The sequence below is a fragment of the Poromitra crassiceps genome, assembly GCF_964638095.1.
Source record: "Poromitra crassiceps genome assembly, chromosome: 8".
NCBI classification, from domain to species: domain Eukaryota; kingdom Metazoa; phylum Chordata; class Actinopteri; order Beryciformes; family Melamphaidae; genus Poromitra; species Poromitra crassiceps.
Window position 1 is genome coordinate 8,424,616 of NC_139629.1, and position 27,828 is coordinate 8,452,443.

General features: G+C 46.9%; 1 protein-coding gene and 2 pseudogenes across 4 annotated transcripts; 2 read left to right on the forward strand and 1 right to left on the reverse strand.

Moving 5' to 3' along the window:
* Positions 1-1,022: 1,022 nt before the first annotated feature.
* On the reverse strand, positions 1,023-4,645 carry LOC310781680 (ubiquitin conjugation factor E4 B pseudogene; annotated as a pseudogene). The gene has a single exon. The product of its transcript is annotated as a ubiquitin conjugation factor E4 B pseudogene (transcript).
* Positions 4,646-6,786: 2,141 nt separating this feature from the next.
* On the forward strand, positions 6,787-12,036 carry LOC310781015 (protein transport protein Sec31A-like; annotated as a pseudogene). The gene is made up of 3 exons: positions 6,787-7,131; positions 7,960-10,849; positions 11,775-12,036. The product of its transcript is annotated as a protein transport protein Sec31A-like (transcript).
* Positions 12,037-13,136: 1,100 nt separating this feature from the next.
* idh1 (isocitrate dehydrogenase (NADP(+)) 1) lies at positions 13,137-27,129 on the forward strand. 2 transcript variants are annotated; one of them, XM_083641895.1, is made up of 10 exons: positions 13,272-13,290; positions 13,664-13,800; positions 14,809-14,938; positions 19,292-19,583; positions 21,096-21,198; positions 22,654-22,831; positions 22,988-23,139; positions 24,537-24,677; positions 26,544-26,706; positions 26,830-27,129. In XM_083641895.1, exons 3-10 carry the CDS (start codon positions 14,817-14,819, stop codon positions 26,921-26,923), a joined length of 1,245 nt encoding a protein of 414 aa, XP_083498021.1. In that variant the 5' UTR covers positions 13,272-13,290; positions 13,664-13,800; positions 14,809-14,816; the 3' UTR covers positions 26,924-27,129. The 2 variants fall into 2 exon arrangements, with proteins under 2 accessions (XP_083498020.1, XP_083498021.1); XM_083641894.1 differs by lacking the exon at positions 13,664-13,800 and having other exon boundaries at positions 13,137-13,290.
* The last annotated feature ends 699 nt before the right edge of the window (positions 27,130-27,828 follow it).

Below are 27,828 nucleotides of genomic sequence, written 5' to 3' on the forward strand. Positions count from 1 at the left end.
CACACACACACACACGCACGCACACACACACACACACACACCCACACACACACCTACACACACACACACACACACACACACACACACACACACACACACAACCACACACACACACACACACCTACACACACACACACACCCCCACACACACACACACACACACACACACACACACACACACACACACACACCTACACACACACACACACACACATACACTACTTAACCCACGGCCTTCACATTTCTCCCTATTCAATCACAGTTATCCACGCCCAGTTTCATTCATACCTCTTCCTATCCAATCAGTTATACACGCTCTCCCACTCTATCAACAGCCAATCGGTGCAAGCCATCTCCTTCCCTCGCTCTGAACCAATCTTCTAAAGCGGTAGATTATTTCAGGTTCACGTCTCTTACTAGGCCTATGTGGTTTCACTACTCACCAATATGTTGTCACTCTGCAGTTGCTGTCATTCCTGTAATACTACCAGTTGTTTCACCCCACCTCCTCCCCTGACACCACCCACGTCATGGCTTGAGGGATTCCCCATGGGGAGGATTTATATTCCTGATGCCCTCCTCATCATCACAGGAGGAGCGTCATCCTGGAGCCATATGACAAACTTTAATCTTGTCTGTTTTATCAAAAACATTTATTTTTAACCTTTATACTAGTCTCTCCTGATTGAAACACATACTGTATAAGGGCCCATGGTAATTTTTCGCATTTAGGAGTCGGGCAAGATGTTTTTACCATGATTTGGAATCGGAGGAAAGTGAAAATATAACAAACTTAACAAACTGTTCCTCCTCGGCGTCAGTGAAGCTGAGGGGATTGACACTGTTGCTGGGAGGAGGGGGCTGCAGGGGCCAGCTGTTGTTAGCGTGGAAACGACTTTGCCAAAGTATAAATTAAAAATGGCGTACCACTCGTATTTCTGTCGAGAGACACTTATCAAAAATGTTGAGCGCCCTACCATAAATCTACGTTTAGTGATCTTAGGAGGGTGGACAGGGAGTCGCTAGATAAGTCGTCCTCCCTGTTTCTCTCTAATCCATGCATGGATCCTCTCCTTCAGTTCAGGGATTGACTCCAGCATGCTCTCTGTGAGCGGCTGTCTGTTGAAGGGGTCAGTAGGGGAATTGAGCAGGTGGCGCAGGATGATGGAGCGGTCCATGATGGTCCCTGAGGGCAGTATCACAGGGTCAGTCATCAGTGTGTCCATCACAGGGTCTCTGAAGTTGTCAGGAGCATCACTATAGTCCATTTCAGAGTTCTTGGTGACTATCTCCTCCACCTTCGCTGACAGCAGCTTGAATTTTTCAATGGCAATGGTGGACTTGATACAAGCCTTCCTCATCTTGGAGATCACCTCCTCGAAGAGCTCTCGGCTGTATGACCGCTGGTCATCTGCAATAGCTTTAGCAAAGCGAGCACAGTCGAGCTGCAGGTAGATATCAGTCAACTGGTCTAGGAGCTTCTTGGGCTCAAAGCCATATTTCTCTGGGTTCTCCACCTTCAGGTCCCGGCATTTGGGACCACAGAGCTGCTGGAGGTTAAAGTTCAGCATGGCTGCTAGGCGAGGCCCCAGCTCAGGCCTGAGGAAAGGCTTCTGGACCTGCTTAGTTAGGATGTGCAACATGTTGACCGTCTCCGTGGCCAGAGCCAGGTAGTTGCGAGACAAACGCTCGTCCTGAGCCAGCTGGGACTGGCGGGTCTGCTGCTGCTCCCTTGGAAGCTGCCCCCACTGTTCCTTGTTCTTCATCTCTTCATGAACCTTGTGGATGCGCTTCAGGGACTCCAGGCTCTCGTCTAATAGGAAGGTGGTGTCGTTGATCAGCATGTTGATGTAGCGCATAAACTGCTCCCCAGAGTTGAACTCCTCCAGGAAGGTTCCATGGTGGCCAATATTCTGCCAGAGACTCTTGAAGATAGTGCTGATGTGGTACCGGATAGTGAACTTATCATAGAACTCATTGGTGGCACCGGTGTGCTCCACATCAGTGTAGAACTTCATAAGGGCGGGGACCAGCTGTTTGACAGACAGCGGGTGGTTCTCCATCATCTCAGAGAACTGCTGGGTGCGTGGCTGTACAGTGGGGTTGGTGGCAAACAGCACTTCCACCAGCTTGGCGATAAGATAGGGGTTCCTGATGTAGTTCTGGCTGCAGATGAACACCACCAAGAAAGTTACGATGTCCTGGACACACGGCTCATATAAAACCTGGGGAGAATACTCCACAACGAAAAGTAGAAACTCAGCCACATCTTCGATGTAGAACTCAGGCAGAGCAGCAAACCTTTTCGGAATCTCTGGGTTCAGTGGCAGAGTAATGTGGGGGTAGGCAGGGTCCACAATGTGAAGAATGAGCTGAATGACCATGCTGTAGAACTGCAGACATCTATTGAGCAGGTTTTCATCCAGAAGGCCTGCATCAGCACAAGCTTTGGCTTGCACCAGTTTCTTGAGCTGGGTTTTGCTTCGCTTGAGCAGCTTTCTCATCTCTCGACTGGCCAAGGAAGAGTCTTTCCATTGGCTTTCACTGTTCTTCAGCTCCTCCACAGTCCTGTTGAGCTCACGGATGGCCCGCAACCTGCGGATATAGCGCCTGCACCCTGGCAGGATGGACAAGTGGTGGGCGTGCAGTGTCAGGAAGAAGCACTCTGTGGGAAACTTGGGTTCTGAGAATTTCGTGCAATCTTCATGCAGCTCTGCCAGCCAGCTCTTGAGATCCTCCATGGTGGCTTTGATGCGGGTTTCCTCTAGGCTGACCACAAGGCGACACCGCATATGGAAAATGTAGTAGGGGTCCACTGTCTCCACCTTGATCTTCATGCTCAGCTGTTGTAGTACCCATAGGAAGTTCAGCATGAAGCCGTCTGTCGACACAAGCTTGTCATCTGTCTGCATCTGGGCTTTCTTCACATTGCAGTTGACTAGGGCTGCCATGTAATTAAGAGCTAACTCGCGAGTTTCTCCATTCAGTAAGATGTTATGAAGGACTTTGAACAGGTCACCCCTTTCTGACTCCAAATAGTGCTGCAGGGATTGGCTGACCACTTGAGTGTTCTCCATGGTGATGGCTGGGCCGTATCATCCTCGGTGAAGACAGAAAGACTGAAGAAGGCTCCCAGGTAGGACAGTCTCTGGACCTCCCTGCCACATCCAGGGCTCAGGGGTTTGGGACACCAGAGGGGCAGCGATGTTACCAAATTGCACATTGGGTGGGTCTTTCCAATCTTGATTTCACAGAGCTCAGCTAATGCAATGAGTGGGAATTTAAAGTTGTCACTTTTGAAGGAACATTCTTTCACTGCCAAAGCCAGTCCATGAAGGATGGGAATGAAGATTTGTCTGAAGATCTCTTCCTCCTGGTGTGTAATGTGCACCAGCTCCTGGATGAAGCCGTATGGAAGGTTCCGGCACAGCATATAAGGTACCAGCAGAGACTGCTGAAGAGGGCTCCTAGGCTGGGTGAGGGTGCCTTGCAGGACCAGGGCAGCATGGGAAATACATTGAGATCGAATGTTGCTGAGGAGCTGCCTGACACACGGGTGGCTGCACATCTTGGGAGCCTTCCTCTCCTCCATGCCAACATTGTCAAAACGCTCAATGAGGTAGTTCAGCATTTCCGTCTCTTTACATGCTTCAATGGTGAAGCGATTGCTGGCTGAAGTGCAGGACATCTCATCTTCAGATGCACCCAGACTGGACAGAGAGCTGGCTCCAAAGGACCCTGCACAGCGGGCCATGGGGGTGCTGCGCTGGCTGGAGGGCTGCACCAGTGCCAGATGGTGATCGGGTGATTTGGCAGCTGCGATTGGCTGAGAAGTGGCGATCAAGCTGGCAAAGGGGTTGTGGACACACGACTGGGTGGACAACATTAAGACCTCCATCAAAATTTGACCAATAAGGTCTTTGAAGTCAGAGAATACATCTTTAGGGTTCTGGTGGAACTCTGTGGCCAGCAAGGGGAGATAGATTACATCTCTGTCCTGCTCCTTCCCGGATACATGGAGGATCTTACAGATGAGCTCCAGAGTCCGCTCTTCAGAGACACATGAGTTGGCAGAGGTTTCCTTTTCATCCAAGTTCCTCTTCTCCCTGAAATCTCTGTCCTCCATCTCCATGTTCTCTACCCCTGAATCCACAACCACCTGGGACATGCTCTTTTCACAGGAGAGGGTGTCAATGTCAATGCTCTGGGATCGGGACAAACTCTGGGATTGAGTCTCAAGACTGTTAGAGGGAGCGCTGGAGAGGGAGCCCACGCCGTCGTCTCTCGAAATGCCCTGCCTGCCCCACAATCCATTGCACGGCTGCCTCCAATATGCAAGGAATGGGTAGCGTGGAAAAATCCGGACAAGTTGACAAGTACCATGACTGCCATATGTCACCCCAGAGGCACCAATAGGGGATGTGGCGGGGGTACCACTGTGGACATTGGGCCCCAATGATTGAGAATCAGCTGGTGGCAGGGGCTGGGGTGTAGTGCCTGAAGGTCCAGGGAGGGGTACAGGTGTTGTCTCTCTCCGTGGGGATGTCAGGGGGGTGCTGAGAGGGGTGCTAGGTGGTGATGTCTGCACTCCTGCCACTCGGGCAAGTCGTCTTCTGCGAATCTCATCAGTGCTCAACTCCTCCATCGTAGTAGCTAAGTTAGCTAGCTATTTCAATTTCTACAAGTGCCTTGATGTGTGCCTGCTGATATAGAACCAAATGTGTATAGTCTAATGTTAACTTGTTCAACAGAGATGTCAGTCATGATTGTCTTCAAGATAAAACCCATTTTTGGAGCATAATGAGAGAAAGTCAGTGATTTATGACATGATGACTAATGATGTCACTGATGATGTAACGTCATCAGCAACATCAGTTTACATCAGTTCAATGGACATTGTGATATCCTCAACAATGTCACTGTTGATGTGACATCATCAGTGATTTATGACATCACTGATGATGTCACTATAGACTATGATTAGCAACAGTCATTGCTCGAGTGACATCACTGATGACATAATTACTGATGACATCACAATTGCTCGAGTGACATCACTCATTGATGATATCACAATGCATAGAATTGGTGATGTCGAGAACTCGAGTTGCCCAAGAGGGATAGTGTTTACCGTGTATACGAGACCAGAAGTCTTGTACACGACATGCTTGGCATTCAAGTGGTCACCTCGTGAACATGTGCAGTTGACTAGAAGCCACCGAGGCTAACAATTTAGCTACCACTAGCTAGCGAGCGGCTAACTACGTTAATGCAGGAAATAGGGATGGGGGAGAGTACTCGGGTACTCGAGTACTCGTTTGTAACGAGAGTACTCGAGTACCGTTTCCGCTGTCCGGGTACTCGCCCCACCCCCCTCCCCTATAAAAATGGCCGATCTAACGTTAACAGCATCTGGCAAATCGCCAGCAACACAGACGTCCATGTATATTAACGCAATCTATATTCAGCAGATGTAAAATAAACAAGATTTGATTGCAGTTGTTTTCCGTTCATGGCCAATTTATATATAGATGTGCAAGCAAAGATGGTAACGTTAGATGTTTTTTACTCGGACGGACCACTTTGACTAACGGACCCCTGACAGTAACTTTGTTTACCATAGCCAAACGTTCCGTGTTTCACCACGGGCGGGGACCATCACTCGGATGTTGTTGGTGGTTTTTGCGGTTAACGTTAGCGAACATTATTACTGTTTGCAGTTATCATGTTTGCAGTTATCACTTTTTGGCAGAACACCAGAGTTTTTAATAAGTGGATTTACTTAACAGTGATCAAGAAGCAGTATGGAATGATTACCGACATGTATTGGGAATTACTTTTACTGAGGTAGGCTAACGGCTAACACCGGATCACCTTATCACAGTCAATCTGTAAAAACTAAAAAGTGCACCAGGCAGCGCTTTTTCCATGCAAAATTGGTAATGTGTGTGAAGTTGCTGTGAACAGCCCCATACAAAGCAGATCACCCCTGCTCTCATCACAGGCATTTGGCGAATGCTAATGGTAACTGCTTAACATAGCCAAACATAGGATCTTTCATGTGTGTGTGTCGTTCCCCTGGGGGGGGGGGGGGGAGTACTCGAGTACTCTTTCATAACAGAAGGAGAGTACTCGAGTATTTAAATCCCTTACAATGCCCATCCCTAGCAGGAAATGCAAAGGCATGACAGAGGAAACAAGATGAGACTGTTGAGAATATCATGTTCCTCAGACATTTTATACAATGACTATGAAAAGCTCTATACAGCTAAAATGTAAATATATTTACTTTTCATCGACGTCCATGCATGGTGTATGCCATTTTGTGAAAACGTCACAAGACACGTCACAAGTCATGAGCTTCAAAGCTTTCAGAAAGGTTCCACATACCAAGTCGTGAGTGAATACCACATGAGGGCGCCGTTCAAGTGGATTTATGTCGTATTCACAGTAAACACGAGCCCTCTTGAACGCAGGATATGCCATAATGTTGTCATAATCACTTATCACTATGTATAGAATTGGTGATGTCACTCAATAACTCGATGATGATGTCATCAATGATGTCACTCGAGCAATTGTGATGTCATCAGTGATGATGTCATCAGTGTTGGGTCATCAGTGATTATGTGACTCGAGCAATTACAACACTACTATAGTACTATAACGGTCCGAGTTTGCAGATTAGTTGCTATCTTGGCAGTCTCTCTACAGTTTGTTGTTGGTTAGGATAGTAGGACTGTGATAAACAACTGATGACTCTGAAGTATACACGAGTAATGGAAGATGAAGCTAAAGGAGATCCACAGGACAGCCCACCAGGCGTGGAGCCCTGCCATGCACCATCCTATCTGTCTGGCCTTAGGCACGGCAGCACAACAGCTTGATGCCTCTTTTAACACCACTGCTGCCCTTGAGATATTTGAGGTGGACTTTTCTGATCCCTCTCTGGACATGATGGCACATTAACAGTATATAGCCTGGAAAACATAATGACCTCTGGAGCAGAGCCAGTAGTGGGACAGTCTGACAAACACACAGGCCCCCGTACGAGCGCTCAATTTCAACCCTTTTCAGAGCAATCTCCTTGCATCAGGAGCAAATGATTCAGAGATATACATCTGGGATTTAGTAGTAGTAGTACTTTATTGGCATATAGCAGTCCGTAGGCTGAATTAATTACCAATTTACAGGTTAAAAAGCAGACATCGACACAAGTTAAAAATTCAAAACAGCACATAACTAAAATGGGACTTCAGGCATAGACAAGAGCAAACTAAATCAACAGGACATGTTATGGGATAATATGTTGGTTCAGGAGTCTAGTCAGATACAGTATGGTATGGGAGAGTTCTGATGGCGGCGTGTTTTTGTGAGGGGATTGTTCAGTTTATGACAGTTCCGGGTTATACGGCCAGAGATCTGCAGACGTGTTGGGGGTAGCCAGTTGGCGAATTGGGAGGTTTGGAGGTTTTGGGCAAATGACAGACAGATCTGCTCACGTCGGGAAGCCAGGTCAGTGAGCCCTAGCTTTAAAAGGGCGGTTGAGTAGTGGTCATAGTTGGGGCCGAGGATGATGCGACAGGCCCTCTTCTGTACCCGCTCCAATTGGGATGAAAGAGCTTGTGTGATGCCAGCATTCCAGATGGGGGCAGCATACTCCAGTAAAGGTCGTACATATCCAAGGTATATGGTTAGAAGGTCATCAGTGGAGACAGAAAAACGCCTGAGGCGCTTCAAGAAGAACAATTTCCTATTTGCATTTGATGTTATGGCATCCACCTGGCTGTTCCAGCGAAGGTCATTCTGAATGATGAGGCCAAGGATTTTGAGTTTAGGGACAGCTTTAAGAACAGTGTTGTTGATGGAGAGCGGTGGAGGTGAAGGTGGGTTTCTGCTGAATGTTATATGCATGACCAGACATTTCTTCTCATTGAGAAGCATGTCATTGGAGGTTTGAACAACTTTAGCAACCCAATGACAACAATGGTAAAGGCACAGCCTGTTGAAGATATCAGTGCCGTGTCTTGGAACAGGCAGGTTCAGCACATCCTGGCCTCTGCCAACTCCAGTGGGAAAGCTGTTGTCTGGGACCTGAGAAGGAATGAGCCCATCATCAAGATCAGTGACCACACCAACAGGATGCTATGTTCAGGAATGCTCTGGCACCCTGATGTGGCCACCCAGTTGGTGTTGGCCTCTGAAGATGACTGCCTTCCAGTCATCCAGATGTGGGACCTGCGTTTTGCCACATCGCCCCTCAAAGTCCTTGAGAACCACACAAGGGGAATTCTGTCCATATCCTGGAACCAAGCGGACTCAGAGCTCCTGCTGAGTAGCTCCAAATATAACCGGATCCTCTGCTGGAATCCAAACACAGGAGAAGTCATTTATGAGCTGGGAACAATCCAACAGTGGTGTTTTGATGTCCAGTGGTGCCCCAGGAATCCAGCCCTGCTGTCAGCGGCCTCCTTTGATGGCAGGATCAGTGTCTACTCTGTGATGGGAGGGAGCTTGGAGGCTCAACAGCAAAGCAGCGCTGATAAGATATTCTGCTCATTTGACACAATGGATCCTTTCGTGGTAAGGCAGGTGCTCCATCCCATAGAAGTTCCCCAACCTGCAAAACAGGCCACCATAGTTCCTCCTTTGAAGAAGCCACCTAAGTGGGTGCGCAGGCCAGTGGGGGCTTCCTTTGCTTTTGGCGGGAAGTTGGTAACCTTTGATCATTTCAAGCCGGCTCCAGTACAGAGCACCAAGCCCGTGCCCAGACAGGTGGTTGTGAGCCAGGTGACCACAGAGACAGAGTTCCTCCAGCGCTCCAGGGAGCTGCAGGCTGCACTGCAGTCAGGCTCCTTCACCAAGTACTGCCAGGCCAAAATCCAAAACGCTGTCTCAGACTCTGAGCAGGACATATGGAAGTTCCTTCTGGTAAATCTTGAGGATGGAGCTCGCATTAAATTCATCAGACTTTTAGGTTTCGGCAAAGATGAATTGGAGAAAAAGATTTCAAAATGCCTGGGGAAGAATTTGCAACCCAATGGACATGGAGTTGATGCCCAAGATTTGGCAGAGAAATTGCAGCTACTCTCCACTGAGAGGTCTGATGAGGCAAGTGCTGCAGCTGAGATCACGACTTCAGGTTCTGCTTCACCGGAAGACTTCTTCAGCCAGATCCCAAAGGAAAATTCCAACTTCCACATCCCTGTTTCATCTGATACTGACGGTTTGATAAGCGAGGCACTGCTGGTGGGTAACTTTCAGGGAGCGGTGGACCTGTGTCTGAATGACGGCCGCTATGCTGAAGCCATCCTCCTGTCTATCTGTGGAGGAAAGGAGCTGCTCAAGAAGACCCAGCAGCGATACCTGGACAAGCAGAAAAACAGCATTTCAATGCTTATATCATCAGTGGTCACCAAGAACTGGAGAGACATAGTGCAAAGCTGTGAGCTGGACAACTGGAAGGACACACTTGCTGCTCTACTGACCTATGCTCACCCTGAAGAGTTTGCTTATCTGTGCGACACATTGGGGGCCCGTTTGGAGGGTGAGGGGACAGACGAGCACTGTCTGCAGGCCTGTCTCTGTTATATCTGCTCTGGGAACATTGAGAAGCTAGTGGGGTGCTGGGCCCTGCAGAGGGACTGCTCCTCTCCTCTTGTTCTCGAGGATCTGGTGGAGAAAGTGATGATTTTGCGCCAATGTGCTTCAATCGAACGCCTTTTCAATTGTGAGGGGTCAGTCCAGAGCCCTATCCTGGCAGATAAGCTAATTCGCTATGCTGGCATACTGGCTGCAGAGGGAAGCCTGGCCACTGCCATGACCTACCTGCCTGAGAACTCAGACCAACCTGAGATCACGATGCTGAGAGACAGGCTGTTCCATGCTCAGGGAGAGGCATCAGTTGGACAGCAGCCTCCTGGCCCCTTAAACAGAGTCAGCATGCCCACAACAAAGTCCACTCCTGCTGCTCCGACACCTGCACAAATTATGGGTCAGTACCAGCCTGTCCCTCCTGCCCAGGGGGCTCCAGCTGGGCAACCTCATATGCCATCGGATTTCACCCCACATGCTGCTCCTACCAACGCCGGGCATGGCCTGCCACCCCCCTCCTATGCACTACCACCTAGCGTGCCCCATCCCTCCATACAGCCTTCCTACCCCCAATATCCTGTTACTGTTTCAGGCTTCCCTCCTCATCAGCCATTCCAGCCCCAGTCTATGTCTATGGGCGGACACTCAGCCTTGTCTCCTCCAAGTCCTACTATGCCAGCTGCTACTTTATCAGGACCTCCACTGTCATCTTCGTTTTCCACCCCCGGGGTGCCGCAGCAGATAGGCTTCATGCCCTCCACCTCTTTATCTTCAGGCCACATGTCTACCACCTCACAACCTGGAGCCCCGGTCCCCATGTACCCTGGGGGCTCTCACAACCAAGTACCTCCACCTCCCGTGGCAGATGGCCTGTACACACCTCCTGGGTCCAGATATCCCCATGGAGGATGCGGAACGCCTGATGTAAAGCCCTTCGCTGGCTCCTCCGTCCCTCCTACAGGATCTCAAGATGGCTGCAATGACCCACCAGCAGTACGAGGTGGACGCAGGGTGAAGAGGGTCCCTGATAACTACAATCCACCAGCCCCCATCACTGCACCTGTGATGGGCTTCCCAGTCAAGGGCCCTCAGTCCTATGACCACACAAAGGTCCCCTCTGGGGTCCCACAGGAGCAGAGCATGCAGCTCCTTCAGCAGCTGCCAGCAGAGAGGGTGGATCAGAGGGAAATCCCTGGTGAACACATGGTCCTCAAATCCACCTTTGACAGCCTGGTGCCGCGCTGCCAGCAGGGCTGTATTACTGAACGGGCCTACCGGGCCCAGGGGCCCGAGAGCTCAGGGGGCCCATGAGCTAGAGTCTCTTCGCAGGCCGCCTGTGACTCTAACTGATGGGGCCCCTGAGCTCACTTCGCAGCTGAGACTCTAGCTTATGGGCCCCTGAGCTCACTTCGCAGCTGAGACTCTAGCTTATGGGCCCCCTGAGCTCACTTTGCAGCTGAGACTCTAGCTTATGGGCCCCTGAGCTCACTTCGCAGGCGGCCTGCGAAGAGACTCTAGCTCAGGGGTGCCCAAATTCTTTCCCATGAAGGGCCAAAACTCAATCTGGGTGGAGGGCCGAGGGCCAAAAATAAACGTTGTGGAATTACATTAAAATGTATTGTGTTCTATAGAAAATTAACATTCTAAATCTAAAATAACATTTCAATATAATAATCTACTTTTTATCTGTTTGGTAATTGTAATAATTTGCAATTGGTTATATATATTTAAAAAAAAACATCTGCATTTGTGGGGAGCTTAAACATTTAATCAGTAAACACCCAGTTAAAAACAGTTGTATTTTCCACCTTTGTAATCAAGAGAGAAATTTGACTTAATTCACAACTTGAAAAATCCTCAAGGTACTTTGAAAATCAGCTTTATTGTCCATTTTTTGTAAACAATTTGCCATGACAATTTGCAGGGATGCAATCTCAGGAGTGAACACAGTATATCCGCAGCCACATTCAGACACTGTTTCACAAAGTCACCACATGAAAAAGCGTGTCCACCCTTTGCAATCAGTGCAGATATCTGATAACTTGCCCGAGTTGCATTCTGGATAAAAAAAATCGGGGGCAATTTTTTTTTTTTTTTTTGCGCTGTGAGGGGGGGCCCGTGAGGGGGGCAGGCCCAGGGGCCCGTGAAGTCATAATCCGTCTATGGCTGCCAGCTAGCAGCAGCAGACCCTCAAACAAAAAGGAAACTTGATGATGTAGCCAAACGCCTGGGATGCCTCTGAGAGACAAGCTGAGAGACCAGTCGCTTTCTCACAAGATCCTGGACGGGCTCCATGAGATCAGCCACTGTGTGGCAAGCCAGAACTACCAGCGAGGCCTGGAGGTCCACACCCAGGTGGTCAGCATCAACTTCAGCAAGATCTCCACCTTCATGCCCATCCTCAAAGTGGTCATGACTATCGCCAACAAGCTGGGCATCTGACCCCAGTCTAAACACACACCAGACTTGAGTGTTATGGATCATTGTTATATGTGTATCACTAGCGGTGCCAGGATACATAGTTTGGATAGGTGCGCCTACAGAAGATCAGGTGGGCCGAAGAAACACAATAATTAAAGACTATGCCTCTTTCTCTGCAACAGATTCCCTTTCATCTGTTTTTCAGCACGCTGCTGCAGGGACAGCAGCAGTTTTTTTTGTTTAAAATGGTTTTGTTTTAAATACTGTAAACTAAAAAAACTAAAAACAGCAGAGGTGCTGTGGCTCAGCACAACAGCTGAGACCTTTTGTTATTTAACATTTTTACTGACCATTTTAAACACAACACAGACATTAAAAAAGCGACACTAGAAAACAGGCAAGACAGTTAAAAATAAAATGAACGTGGACCCCAATGGAATGAACCTTAGGTCTTCTAGTTTCATATGATATAAATATCTTCACTATAGCTTTAAAAATGAGCCCGCTATAGAGCCTCTGAAAGACAGTAATGTGAGCTGCGGACAAGGAGTAGAAAATCAGGGACATTTACAGGGACGGACAGCTCCCAGGTCACCAAAACGGGGACTGTCCCCGGAAATCGTGGACGTCTGGTCACCAACTCTCTATAGACAGTGCCAGCGCAGTCTGCTATTGTTCTGTGATCAGCAAGCTGCGCGATCACTGGACGTGCTATCTGTCAATCATGCCCCAAAACAGTCTTTTTATCATCTATTTTACTCAAAATGGGACCATAATTTACAAAATCAACATCATGCTGTATTGAAGAAGACTTGAAACTGCGATTGAGACCATCAACTCATTAGGAAAGTGTTTAGGCTACTGAGGCCATACATCAAATTGAGAAGTACGAGCATTTTCCCATTCACTTCCATGTAATCAGACTTATTTTGCAGCCAGTGGAGTCGCCCCCTGCAGGCCATTCGAAAGAATGTAGGTTCAAGTTACTTCCGCATGGGCACCACGTTCACAAACGGAGCTATCTAGGGCAGGTCACTACCCCAGTATATTTTGCCCAGAGCAGAATGGGTCTGTCACAGGAAGTATCAGCTACCCTTTCGGGTCTGTTCTAGTCATCTGGTTCTAGTCCGATTAGAAAAACGGGGCACAATTGCACGGTTTGCTCAGGCATAGGCTACTTTGAGCTATGGGCCGAGTCTAAAGTGCAATTTGGAAACAGTTCACCTGAGGATGAGGCAAGGATGTTCCGTGTGCCAGAAGGTTTGCGATTTGGAGGTCAGTTCTGCATTATGTTACAAAATGTGTGTGTGTGCGTGTGTGTGAGAGAGAGAGAGAGAGAGAGAGGGGAGGGGGAATGAGTGGTGCACGCGCGCGCATGCTTTGCTGGGACTCCTCCCGGAAATATTCATTCTGTTGGTTGGTTGTATGGGTTTGTTGCATGGATCTATTGGTTTGTTGTGATGAATGGTTAGCCATAGGTTTTAGCAGAGCGGTTTTAGCTATGGCGGAAGAGTGGTTGCAGAGGCAGAGCCGTATTGCTCTACAGTAGACCAATCATCGTAGACTCGCCCCACATAAGTCACGCCCCCTACTGTGTGGGCTTAACTGATTGGCGGTTAGATTTTGTTTTCGTCTCTAATTGGTTAAGGTGTTCTCACTTGTCGGTGGGCTTGTGTGGAAGCCGGTACCGCTCGCACTGCAGTCGCTTCCAGCCCTTCTAGTCCGGACGTCATACCGTCTCCTCATCCCGTAGCCGACCGTTTTGTGGATCATTATTCAACCAAGGTACGTATATAAATACCACGAGCATTTTGCATATTGCAGAGCGACATAGTGACGACGCACAGGGAAGTGTACCTGACCCTTATGTCATCTGACGGCCCATTGTCTTGCTAAACTGGTTAGCTAGGAAAAAAGCGTTATAACGTTACTTTGAGGCCAAAAATAAGGTTAAACAAACTCGCGTTTACTTTGTAGCTTTTATTGTGGTGTAGGACAACCCGCCCCTAGCATGCCATGGACATAATGCCCATATATCCTCGTCTTTCTGGGTTGTAGCCTTCAAAACTGTACGTTAGCCAACACGGTTTGCATTCCTCCCTCAACTTTAGCTGTCTTTCTCTGCAGTCAGTCCCCTCCCCATCATACCATGATCACCTGCCTGCTGACGCGAGGTTACCTGCCTGAGACTTATGTAACTTTTGCAGATGTCCTGTGCAGTTTAGAACGTCCAAAAAAAAGAGATAGAAATCCGTAAATTGTAATCAGCTTTTAAATAATGTTCTTGGCTTGGCTACAGCAGGGAAATATGAAGAAATTGCACATTGTGGGTAAGCTATATCATCGTAACTCCTCAAATATGATGACAAACTCATTATGTCATGGTGGAATTGAATAGAGGCTACAGCGAGGACACTATAGTAATTGTTGGCAGTTGGCATGGGTAATCCACATGATCCATGGTTCACTTTGACACACTTGGTTAAAGGGATTAAGGAGTTAATCTTGTTGAGTGAATCAAATGCTGTAAGTCTGGTAACTCCGAGTTGATATTCTGAAGGAAGTTCATTCATTCTAATCTCGTGCAACGTGGCACTTCAACTCACTGTCACACATTTAGTACTCAATTGTCAGATTATGTGACCACTACGTTTGACATGTTCTCCCCCTTCACCCCCCTCCTCTAACTTGTTGCAATTTAATAACATATTTGTGTGTGTGTGTGTGTGTGTGTGTGTGTGTGTGTGTGTGTGTGTGTGTGTGTGTGTGTGTGTTCTCTGCGTCTACCACCAGGCTCAAAGATGTCTCAGAAGATCAAAGCAGGCTCTGTGGTGGAGATGCAGGGAGATGAGATGACCCGGGTCATCTGGGAGCTCATTAAGGAGAAACTCATCTTCCCCTACCTGGAGATGGACCTGCACAGGTGATGACACCTCACTAGGGAGACCACAGGGCGTGGAGCGCAATGTAGAGCAGCATACCCCACACAGATGCAGCTCTGTGGCCCTCATTACATCTCCAGGACACATGCACAGACTTTCATAAGTAACAAATGTGTCATGGAAATGTTTCAAAATCGCCCATAACTTGCAGGGGTGACTAGGAGGAGCTAGCTGCTAGCTTCCTGCAGCGCTGGGATTTCTAGTTTGACCTGTTTCTACTGGTTTTCCTCTGTGGAGAGTGAGAGGCAGAATAGCCCATGAGAATGTCTGATTTTAGACTCGGTCTCTTTTACGTGCGGTTGGGCTGAAACCTTCAGGAAGTGTAAAGAGCACCTGGGCCGTGCGGGTGACCTGACGGAGCCAGATTTGTTTAATTAGGGCAGATTAATTGCCCAAATTGCCCTAAGACTGATTGCCCTAAGACTGAGGCTATAGTTCAGTGATGTCATCATCATCAGTGATGTCGTCATCAGTGATGATGTCATCAGTGATGTCATACATAGGCATTGTGACATCATTGATGATGGCATCAGTGACACACACACACACGTTAGACTGAGGAAGAGGGAGAGAGACTGAGGGAGAGAGAGAGGGAGACATTGCGCACACGCCAATAGGGCAGGCGAAGCCACGCAGCAGCCGAGCTGCGTATGCGAGGGCCAGCTCGGCGAGCCCACACAGCGGGCGAGCCTAGGCATCGAAGTGTTTCAAAAAGCTCTCTCAGTGTTACAAAGTGATTCACTGTATCTCCGGTTTGTTTCACTATGGAGGGAGAGCACCATTTCCGGTATGGTGACAAAGGGGCATAGGTTTGTTCGCGGCAGTTCTTCTCGCCATCGTTCTAGCAACCGTCTTGCATTTAGAAGTCCCCAGACGATTGGTAGCGGGAGATCTCCAATTGTCCGGCATCGCCAGACTCTGATTTTGCACCTGAGTGACCTGACTGAATGGTTGGTTTGTTTCCCTTACACGTTAGGGCTGTGAATCTTCACTGGCCTCACGATTCGATTCGATTACGATTCAGAGGGCTACTATTCGATTCGATTACGATTATCGATGCATCTCGATGCATCTTAAATCGATGCATCCCTTTTTCCCCCAATACATGATTTATTTTTTCTCATTCTTTTTTCTCACTGTGTGGCTACTTTTACAATAAAAGTGCATTTAGATTTGCATTGTATTATGATCCATAATTAAAATAAACAACTGCATGTACTTCCATTATATTTTATTTGATTATATATATATATATATATATATATATATTTTTTTTTAATAATTGATTTTTGACATTTGTGAATCGATGCAGAATCGTGCAGGTCCGCATCGCGATGCATCTTATAATCGATTATTTTTGACACCCCTATTACACGTGAGTATTGACTGTGATACCTTTGCCTTGACCCTGACAGAGGCTCTCCTCCGCTAAGGCCGTTTACAGCAGTGAGTACAGTGTGTAGTTTGCTCAGCAGGTTGTTACGTTATGACCATGTGACAAGTCCTCTATTAATAGTAAAGATAACATCATGAAGACCACATCAACTCCAGTAAAATGTGTTGTAAGGAATGTGTACAGCAGAATAGATCATAGATAGAAAGAGATCATCTTTGTCAGTATTCAACATACTGTAGTTAAGACAGAAGCATTTCCATATCTAAGGCAACATCCTATCCAATGCTCACTTTATAATCTCATCACCTGTAATGATGATGGACTACCAAATCCTACCACCTGTAATGATGATGGACTACCAAATCCTACCACCTGTAATGATGATGGACTACCAAATCCTACCACCTGTAATGATGATGGACTACCAAATCCTACCCGATCCTACCAGATATTGTTTTATCTGTATGAAATAAGGACTCTGTGCTTCAGAATACTGTAATACAGCTGTAACTCTCTCCTCCTCTTATCTCTTGTATGGACTGTTTTGGAATCGTATGTTATTTGCGTGACTTTTGCATGAAGTTGTGAGCCATTGATCTGCTCTCTCCTCATTATGAATGTGATCTTCAGACTGTGGACAGACAGACAGACAGACAGACACATTGGACTTTGGCTTCCCTGTAGGGACAAATGGCACAATGTCCCTGAACAAGCCCCACTGACACATAGAAGTTTCACAGTACTTTCATGATTTCATGATTCAAGTTTTTTGTAACACATTGTAAAAGTTAATGATTTATTCTGCAGTAGGCCTTGGTAACACATGTGCAATTTAATATGGTGCAATAATTACTCTGTTGGCAAGACTAATAATAATTACTCAATATGCATTGCAAGTGCTTAAACAATATTGTTACAAATCAGGCCATTGGAAAAGTAACATGTAACTCTTTCTTGTTCAGAACTGTTCATGATACTTGTTGAGAATAGCTAAACACAATTCTTACTTAAATTGCACGGCAACACATTGTAACTAGAAGGGCACTCGGAGAGCGTAGGCGTCCACCAAGGTTCTGTTGGTGAGGCTGATCCGGATCCACTCCAAAATGTCATGCGTGCTTCCTTGGCCCAGGCTACTTCCACCAAGTTTCATGAAAATCAGCCAAGTGGTTTTTCTGTAATCCTGCTAAAAGACAGACAAACAAACGGCACCGAAAATATAAACTCCTTGGTGGAGATATTATTATTGACATAATCAGACTAAACCCACGTCATGTGAGTGTCCTAAGTAACTGTAAATTATTTTTTATTTCTTTTACCTGCACCACGCTCTTTAAAGGGCAGAGGTCAGAGTTCATGAGAATTTGCTGTATATGCTGTGAATTCCAATTGACTATTCTTGTTTGGCATTTTCTTGCCTATATTTCTTTTATTCTTTATCTTTCTTTTGTTTTTCACCATGTTCAAAATAAATAATAATAATCTAATTGATGGCAGTAGTGCCAACTTGTTTTTAAGCAGTCCAAGGAAAGCACTAACTCGTCTGATGGCCGGGGGATGTGCGGTGACAAAACACACAAACACAAACAGCAAATGCTTGGTTAAGGTGCGGTTTCTATATCAACCATAACAGCATGAAGTGAACTTTTCTTATGCCTACCCCTGAGGTTTAGTGGTTCGTGTCCACTTGTGGTTTGGTCACTATTGTTGTGGCTTGGTCTTGCCTTATGGGGGATGGGAGGAAAAAAGTAGGTGAAGGGTCAGCTGCTTTTGCACAATGCTGGCTGGGGGTTGCACTAGAAAGCATATAGAGAGCCAAAGTAAACGTCACTTCCTGCTTTCTCCCTGTACCAGCGCTGAAAAAAATATGAATGGCGTTGAACGGAGAGTAACGTAAATTTTTTGATCCCGTCTGAATTGTGCCACGGGGTGCCAACGCTAATTTGATCAATTTAAAACATAACTTTGCGTGTCAAGAAAGTCACAGTTTGTCGTCAAACTGAAACGTAGGGGTTAGTTTCGTATCAAAACTACAGTACTCGTCAGCTCGTCACGTGGAAGCTCGTGGCATGTCGCCGGTCTTCAGGTTTGCCGGTAGAGAAAGTGACGTCACTTAGGCGACAGTGTATATAGTGTTAGTGTAGTCTTTCTGATTTATAACTTATAGTGCAACAGTTTGGCGACGAACTGCAACTTTCTTGACATGCAAAGTTATGTTTTATGGACAAAATTAACGTTGGCACCCCGTGGCACAATTCAAATGGCATCAAAAAAGTAACGTTCTTCACCGCCATTCATTTTTTTCAGCGCTGGTACAGGGAGAAAAGCAGGCAATGACTGACGTTCACTTTGCCTCTCTATTATGGTTGTCTAACGACTGATGTGTGATATTCAGATAATACATACAGTATGGAGTTACGTTAGCAGAGACAGTGGGATATCAGAGCCTCTGGTATTAGCTAGCTGTTAGCGGTGAGCTACGTTAGTTACTGTACATGGCAGTAAAACACCACTGAATGACCTGTTTGATATAACTGTCATCCAGTTCGAGCCACGCTCTTTCCATAAAGCCCACCAGCGTTGATATCTGTTGGCTGGTTGTTGATATTTATAACAATATCGTGGCTTCTGGACGAACATTTTGCGGAGGTAGAGGCAGCCTTATTGTTCCCGTCTACGCCTAGAAGGGAGACGCAGTGTGTCTTTGTTTATAGGGTCTCATAGGGTCTTATCGGGTCTGCTGTTGACTTTGTAAGGTTTCTCTTTGGCTCTATCTCTGTCCCTCTAGCTCTAGTTCTTGTTGCGTTCCTTGCTATCTCTCATACACACAAATGCACACAGCATTTCCAGCACATCTCGACAAATGCATTCATGACGTTTTTTGCTTTATTCCGGCACTATCGATTCCAACTCCTTCTCTCCGTCTCTTCCCGCGTAGCTACGACCTGGGCATGGAGAGCCGCGACGCCACAGACGACCGGGTGACGGTTGAGGCGGCGGAGGCTGTCCGGCGCCACAACGTGGGCATCAAGTGTGCCACCATCACGCCGGACGAGAACCGCGTGGAGGAGTTCAAGCTGAAGCAGATGTGGCGCTCGCCCAACGGGACCATCCGCAACATCCTGGGCGGCACGGTGTTCAGGGAGGCCATCATCTGTAAGAACATCCCCCGCCTGGTGCCCGGCTGGCTCAAGCCCATCATCATCGGCAGGCACGCCCACGGAGACCAGGTAGCCTATTGCGTCACAAAAGAGTCCAAACGGTCAGGTTGCCTTGGCGACGAGTGACGTCTGTGAAAAAGTTAGAGGGAAAACCCGTACGGGAAATGTGACTGTCCAATCTGAGGAAGAAATGGTGAATAATCAGGACCAGGGATCAGGCTTTGTAATGGGGTTGAAATAATACTGAATTTTGTAGTAGAACAAGAGCTAAAAATGACAGAGCAACTGTTGTATAAGTCGTCCTATTTCCATCTGCAGCAAAACAATTCCCTTGTAGAGCTGAACAGTCACGTGACATCGTTTGCCCCGGAAGTGTGTTGCCCATTTATTTTCTCCACAGACGATTCGAAAAATCGAGTTTTAAGGCTGGAACCAAGCGAACCCGTGACCTACTGAATCGTGAGTGACCAAAATCACCCCCCCCCCCCCCGCCGCTTGTTATTTTTTGTTTTTGCTCCAACTGAAATTTTTTATGGTCTCTCGCGATCCAGTAGGTCACGGGTTAGCTTGGTTGCAGCCTTAAAACTCGTTATATAAGGATTTTTCGAATTGTCTATGGAGAAAATGAATTGGCAACTGGAAACGTCACACAATGTCACATGGCTGTAGTTGTTGAGCTCTATTACGTCACACACACACTACAGTTACTGAAGCAGCTTGAGGGGATGAGGTTACAGGAAAAACAGCATCTCCAGCACATCTCTATGACAAACTGACTAGCTGTTGGATTTCATGTCCGGTGCGAGCACAGCACAGTAGGTGGCAGTTAGCTCAGGGCTAACCATGTTGTTGTCGGGAGAGGCTCACTCACTGATTCATAAGCTGCCCTTTGGACCACAACGTGCGCACGCTGACTGCCGAGACGAGTTGCAGCACCGTCGTAGAACTAAACAGAACTAATGAAGGACTAAAGCCACGGCACCGGGCCCGAGTCAACACAGAGTAATCCAGGTGAAAAGTCATGTGACTGCTGGTTACACAATGTCACGTGGAAATGGACAGCTATGCAATCTGTCTGCTCTGATGGTAAATGGTAAATGGCCTGCATTTATATAGCGCTTTTATCCAAAGCGCTTTACAGTCAGTAGGTACATTCACCCATTCATGGCGGCAGGTTACCACGCAGGGCGCTGGCACACCAACGGGAGCAATTTGGGGTTCAGTATCTTGCCCAAGGACACTTCGACATGAGACAGGAGCCGGGAATCGAACCACCGACCTCTTTTATCCAAAGCGATTAGTGGACGACCCGCTCTACCTCCTGAGCTACAGCCGCCCCACTCTGATGACATAATTTCCTCCCCCACGTCATGCTTTTGATGATGAATAGCTACTGCGACCTCGGTAGATAATGGCTCTCTTGGTCGTCGTCAGCATTTGACCTTTGATCCGTATCAAATAACATCTTGCAGGGCAGGTTTCACAGGTGTTGAATGGCAGCTCTGTATGTTTCCGCAGGGTGAAAGAGCCTCGCTTTCTCTCCGTATTAACGTTTTGTCTTTCTCTGTGCGCTGCCCACAGTACAAGGCCACAGACTTTGTGGTGCCTGGGCCAGGGAAAGTGGAGATGACCTACACGCCCACAAAAGGAGAGCCAGTCAAGTATGTCGTCCATGAGTTTGAGGGTAAGAACACAGCCAGTCCTCTTATCCAATCAGCCTTCCGATCACATAATGAGAGGTTTATTCGAGGAACACAGCAAAATGGTCCGTATGGAATGTCCGCACACTGCAGGGCTCCGTTTCAAGGTTGTATTGCACCAAGTGTAAAATCTTGAAACGGAGGCCTGCAGTGTGCGAGCAGCTTATTCTTGTTTGCATCGTTGTTCCAGTTCAGCTCGGCGCCTGCACCTTTTGGGTTTGGATGGGTCTACTCTTTTCTTCCATGTGGAATGTCGGCCATTTTGCTTCTTTTTTTACTCAGTTATCCATGTCTCAGGTGTGCAAATATAGACGTTTTAACTTGACAACAATAACAAACGGTCACTCACAACCCACCTGAATATCCGGTTTACTTCCTGTATACATAGCTGAGCGCAGGCTGATTTTCGGCTCATATTAAATGTTAACGTTAGGCCGTGTCTCCGACAGACACAGTAACAACGTAGCCTATTTCGGTCTTTATGTCTTGTAGTAGTTAGTAGTAGTTGTTGTTGTTGTTGTTGATGATAGTTGCCATAACAACCACCCGTCTGAAAGACGTGCACACGCTGGGTAGTAGGAAGTGTTGTCATCTAGTCCGGAGCTAGCCTGAGAGGCTAATAATAAAAGCTATATGTTACAGACTACAGAGTAAGCTGACTATCAGTATGTTATTGCACGCATAGGCCTATCTTTACATTTAAATGTTTACATAGCAAAAATAAACAAATAGAAATAGAAGTATGTCTATGTCAGTGTTCCCCCCTGAACAGCTGAGATAGTGGACACTGTCAATAGTTAGCACTGTGAAGCTGATACAATTTAATAGGTGGCTGTAATGCAACATTTAAGGATGCCAACCGCCATAAAACACCAAAGAAGAAGCTGAGAAAAAGGAAGTGCTGTGGGGTTGCAGCTGGTGGAAACCGTCTATAGACGCATGCATTTCAAATGAAAGATATCTTACTGCAAAGATGTCAAATATCACAAGCTGCGCATAGTGTGCAAAGAGTAATAGCGTGTCAGTCAATACACCCTAGCTAGCCTGGCACCACAGAAAAGCTTTTACAAGCCCATTATTCTACGTGTTTGTATTGTAAATGAGACATAAGAGATATGGCGTATCTACTTTATCTCTACCAAGCTATTTCCTCGTTCTGGTTTTACCAGTCTGACAATCACACAGTGAGCCAACTGAAATAGAATTGTAAAGGTTGAGTAATGACATGGCTCCAGGGATGCAGGCCTTTCTCAGTATGAGCAAGTGTTTGTTTGTTTGTTTGATTGTTTGACATTGCATATAAAATGCATTCTAAAATAGGGTGCACGCACATCCACACATTTAGTGAGCATGTATGTACAAAATAATGGAGAAAGACAAATGTACATGCTGCACTGTATGAGCACATGTGTGAGCCATTATTGCACTGGTGTGTCCAGGCACGGGAGGCGTGGCCCTGGGGATGTACAACACAGACGTGTCCATCAGGGACTTTGCCCACAGCTCCTTCCAGATGGGTCTGACCAAAGGCTGGCCTCTCTACCTCAGCACCAAGAACACCATCCTCAAGAAGTACGACGGTCGCTTCAAAGACATCTTCCAGGAGATCTATGAGAAGTAAGGGCTTTGAACCCCCCACCACCACTCTCTCTCTTTTTCACACACACACAAACACACACACACAAAGGTATGATGTAGGCATTTTAGGGTGACTGTAGCATGTGGTTTCAAGACTTAGAGGTTGTGTGTGTCTCCCCCGTGCCTCTGTCTCAGGGAGTACCGTGCTCAGTTTGAGGCCAAGGAAATCTGGTATGAGCACCGTCTGATCGATGACATGGTGGCCCAGGCCATGAAATCTGAGGGCGGTTTCATCTGGGCCTGCAAGAACTACGACGGAGACGTACAGTCTGACTCTGTCGCCCAAGGTGGGTGAAGACCACACATCATTTCAACTGATGACTAGTTATACATTCTTTTGTGTTTGTCAAAATACTTTCTAGACAATTAGCTTTTTTTATATATATATATATATATATATATATATATATATATATATATATAGGCATTTATATAAATTATATTATATTTTATAGACAATTTACATTCTAAATCGAAAATACATTTTCAAAATAATAAAAACACCACTCTTTTATCTGTTTAACAGTCATTTAGAGCTGATTGTAAAAAAAAAATCCATAATGTTTCTTTTTGGGAGCATAAACACATGTAAAGCGTAACACGTTTCTCTGACAGAAAGTATCTGCCAGTCAAGGTGCGTAGCCCTAACCCTACCATGATAGAACCCATTCTCATTCAGATATCTTGAGGTGAGAGGTCAGGGGACCCCTTTTAAAATTGACATGCCAGTTTTTCCCTTGCCCAAATTTTGCCTAAAATTGCAGCGTTATTTACCCCCCTTCCCACCATGGTAGGTTGACATGGTTGGCACCAACGGATGCCTTAGGTCTTCTAGTTTCATGTGGTTGCGATTTATTGATTATCCCCCCAAAAAACAAACAAAACAAAACATGGAGGGCCAGAACAAACTGAGTGTGGGCCAAGTTTGGCCGGCGGGCCACAAGTTGGTCAGCCATGCCCTACACCGAGGCTATTCAACTAATTGTTCAGGGGGCCACATTGTCAGAAAGCTAAGGGCCCGGGAGCCGGACATTTCCATGAGCTATTATTATCATCAGCGCCACCCAGATATTAACATTTTAGATTTGACTACATTGCAAAAGTAGCCTAATCATAGCCTCATGGTCCATGTTTAGATTTTGTTTTCTAATGTGTTTCTATTTTCTTTTCAGAAACAGAAATAAAAAAATAGTTACACATCAAAATCAATCCACAGGTGAAAAGTGGAAACAGGACTAGATTTTGATCTGCTGATGAAGCCTCTGTGTCATCGAGAGAGGGGGAGAGAGAGAGAGGGGGCAGAGAGACAGATAGAGAGAGGGGGAGAGAGCCTCAGAACTGGTCTGTGGGCCGCTGTGACTTGATTGGCGGGCTGGATCTGGCCTCCGGGCCACCAGTTGAATAGGCCTGCCCTACACCAAGCAACTTACATTGAGTGCAAGAGTAAAAGTGTAAATCCGTAGATTGCCAACATTATAAATAGTCAGGAGTGCAATATTAAAAGTGACAGTCCCCAAACAGCACAAGGACAAATGTCCCTGCAATATTAAGAGCCATGTGAAAACCTTCCTGATACTGATCCATGAAGATTGTATTGTAATAAAATAATTAGAGATTGCTGTCTTTTCGTTGTCTTTTAGTTCTGAATGTCTTGGCTAGATGTTTGTATGACTCTCTGCTCCAGGGTACGGCTCTCTGGGTATGATGACCAGCGTGCTGATCTGTCCTGACGGCCGGACAGTGGAGGCGGAGGCTGCCCACGGCACAGTGACCCGTCACTACAGACAGCACCAGCAGGGCAAGGAAACCTCCACCAATCCCATAGGTACGATACTGACGCCTACCTTCTATCTCATCTTCTATAGACCAAATCAGCGGGATGTTTACATTTACTTCCGGGTACCCCTGAGGTCCACACATTATAATGGCGGTGGACGGCACAAACTGACGTGTTGAAGACAAAAACAGACAAAGAAGACAAAAATGGTTCGTCCGTGTTGTGTTGTTGTTTAATATCATTCATAACAACACTTTCACTAACGTTAGTGGAGACCAGACTAGCTAATTTACCTGTTGGACCAGACCAGAGTAGACTTGAAGCTAAATTAAATTAACTTGGCGTCAGTAGCTCTGTCTGTAATAACCTCGCGTCACCAGGCTCTTCTCACGAGTCTGCAAAAAACAGCGAGTTTGACAGACAAACAAAACGTTATTAGCTAGCTAACACTACATAAAACAAACACAGAAGAAAGGCTAGATACGTCGGACAAGCATGTTTACCAACCGTTTAACCATTTAAATTGAAAGTAGTCGGCCGAAAACAGCGAGAGGGTTTGACAGCATTTATTTGACAACACGCACATTTAAACCTGCCGCCTTCCCCAAGTGGTACCCGGAAGTAAATTTGTTTACATGGTGACGTCACGGTGATTTGGTCTATATATATAAGTAGCTTCTATCAGGTCCTCCAGAATATCCTCCACACATGATTGCACCGTACCATCTGCCTTCTCTGTAAGAGCCACAAATCAGTGGAACACCTTGCCTGACGATGTGAGCACCTGCAACTCTTATCAGCACTTTCAAAACCAACTTAAGAAATGTGCTAAAAGCTGCTCAGGTCTGTACTCACTGACTGTTATCTAAAGTTTGTAGGATTTGCTTCTCTATCTTTGACATCACACATCCTGTGGTGTACGGGTGATGTGCTACTTTGTATTAATGTACTCTGTGCCTTGTGTGTTCCTTTTGCAGAACCCATTTATAGAATTGTGTTGTAGTAGATTTGCATAACTTGTATATTTTAGTCTATTGTCTAGTTGTGATCTTTCCAAGGGACTACAGATGTGAATTAGCTTCCAGCTGTAATCTGGTACGGTGCATCAAATGGCCACATGTTTTAACACTTGGGAATAGACTAGGTGACAACCAAGTATAGTTTGGTGACAAGCTGGAGAGACAGTTGACGGTCGGAGAGACGGCATCCGGTACGGGATGAGTTTAGCACCCCAGCCTGGCTCTCTCGTGAGGGAGAAATCCACAAACGCTACGGATCAGTCTCCTGAAAATCTGCGTAAACATCGGCGCGGCCTGTGGTCCTTCAGGCTAGAGCGAGGTGCTCGGCGCAGGTGAATGACGTGCAGCGCACAGGCCTCCTTGAGGCATCCTCCCTGCCCATGGAGGTACGGCATGGTAGGATTGCCTTTTTCCGCGGGAGGCCTGGAATCACCCCACAAGGCCTTAGACCTCCATGCACCGAAGGTCTCTCAATACTGCGGTGTAGCACTAAACTCTATTGCAGCGGATTGGGCGTGATCAACCCTTCCGTGGGCAACGTTGCAGACAGAGTAGGAAGGCTGATCCGTGAGCGGCTGCTTCTGGGACACGGGTCGGGGTCGTAATCGGCCTCGGCTGGGTCTACTGGGCGAGGGTGCATGATGTTGACAGACCCGAAACACCTCACGACCCCAGTTAACATCACTGATGACGCGTCCCAGCGCATGCAGTCGTATGTATATTTGAACCGAACCGTAGACTGTCCCTTTCAAATAACACAATAAATCAATACATCTGCCAAGGGCCTCGCATTCAGCACCATCTATTATAACAGTTTCAACTGGTATCCCATGATGCACTTGGTCTGATATATGGATTCTTTAATGCCGGTGCTTTGTGCACTTGTGTGCCACAGCCTCCATCTTCGCATGGACACGGGGCCTTCTGCACCGGGCCAAGTTGGACCAGAATGTGGAGCTGCGTGTATTCTCCGAGGCACTGGAGGCCGTCTGCATCGAGACCATCGAGGCCGGCTTCATGACCAAGGACCTGGCTATCTGCATCAAAGGCCTGTCCAGGTTAGTCCACACCTCAAGTCCAAGTTAGTCTACACCTCACACACTGCAGTTTGTATGTTTATAGTTCCTACTCAACCCTCTCTCTCTCTCTCTCTCTCTCTCTCTCTCCCCGTCTGTTTCCAGTGTGAAGCGTGCTGACTACTTGAACACCTTTGAATTCCTGGACAAGCTTGCAGAGAACCTGAAGATGAAGCTGGCCAGCCAGCCCAAGCTGTGATCTCACCTCCCAGTCGCTGCAGTTAAACACACAAAGACGTGCACGCACACACACACACACACACACACACACACACACACACACACACACATACAAATGCACACAGAGACACATCTATACACCTGCTACTCTAATTATGGGCCCCCCAGGAAACGCTGGAGCAGGGATGGGTGTGCCCAGGACTCCAGGAGATCTTTGGACTGAAACGAAGTCATTCCCAAACGAGGGTCTGATAAAGCAGGGTGCCGTGTCCAGAAGAAAGGAGAACAGAGGCTTCTGATCTATGAAACCCAACAATATGTCACTCAACACGAGTAGACAGAAAGCCATACTTGTGGCGGTCAAAAGTTACTATTTTAAACGCTCAACAATCTCCAGGAACAGCACGGGACAGACGACCTGATGAAGCAGTGACCTCGTTTACCTTAATTGCACTAGGTCCCCTGAGGCGAGTGTGGTTTGCTTGTTGTCAGTATTTGTTGTTGATCAGTGCTCGACAGGGGACACTCCTGCCAGAATGCGTCTGAGGGTGCCTCTAGACCCTCACTGCCTTATTGGTTTTGTGTGAAAAGTCATGGAGTGATTCTGCACATCCCCATAGTTCTGTAAAGCGAAATGCCCGCGACCGTTTGATGTTTTAACAATACCTCAGGCATTCAAGTGACGACACTTTAGACGACACAGCTGCAGCACTAGCACTGTCAGCCTGTATCTCGCTACTGAAACCTCACAGCTTGGCAGTAGAGTGGCCATGCCGCTCTTTTCAATTACACGTTAATTGTTTTTATCCATGACTGACCGCTGTAACGTTACTAACTGAGATGTAGCCAAATTACATCAAACAGTCAGACAGACACGGTCATGCATTGCATTCAAACAATGGTTGCGGTGAACACAGTTCTTCA

Coding starts and splice junctions, on each gene's coding strand:
- idh1 (XM_083641894.1), top strand. CDS start 13,257: ATGTTCCGTGTGCCAGAAGGTTTGCGATTTGGAG. Junction 14,939..19,291: donor CTGGAGATGGACCTGCACAG/GTGATGACACCT, acceptor CTTCCCGCGTAG/CTACGACCTGGGCATGGAGA. Junction 19,584..21,095: donor GGCACGCCCACGGAGACCAG/GTAGCCTATTGC, acceptor CGCTGCCCACAG/TACAAGGCCACAGACTTTGT.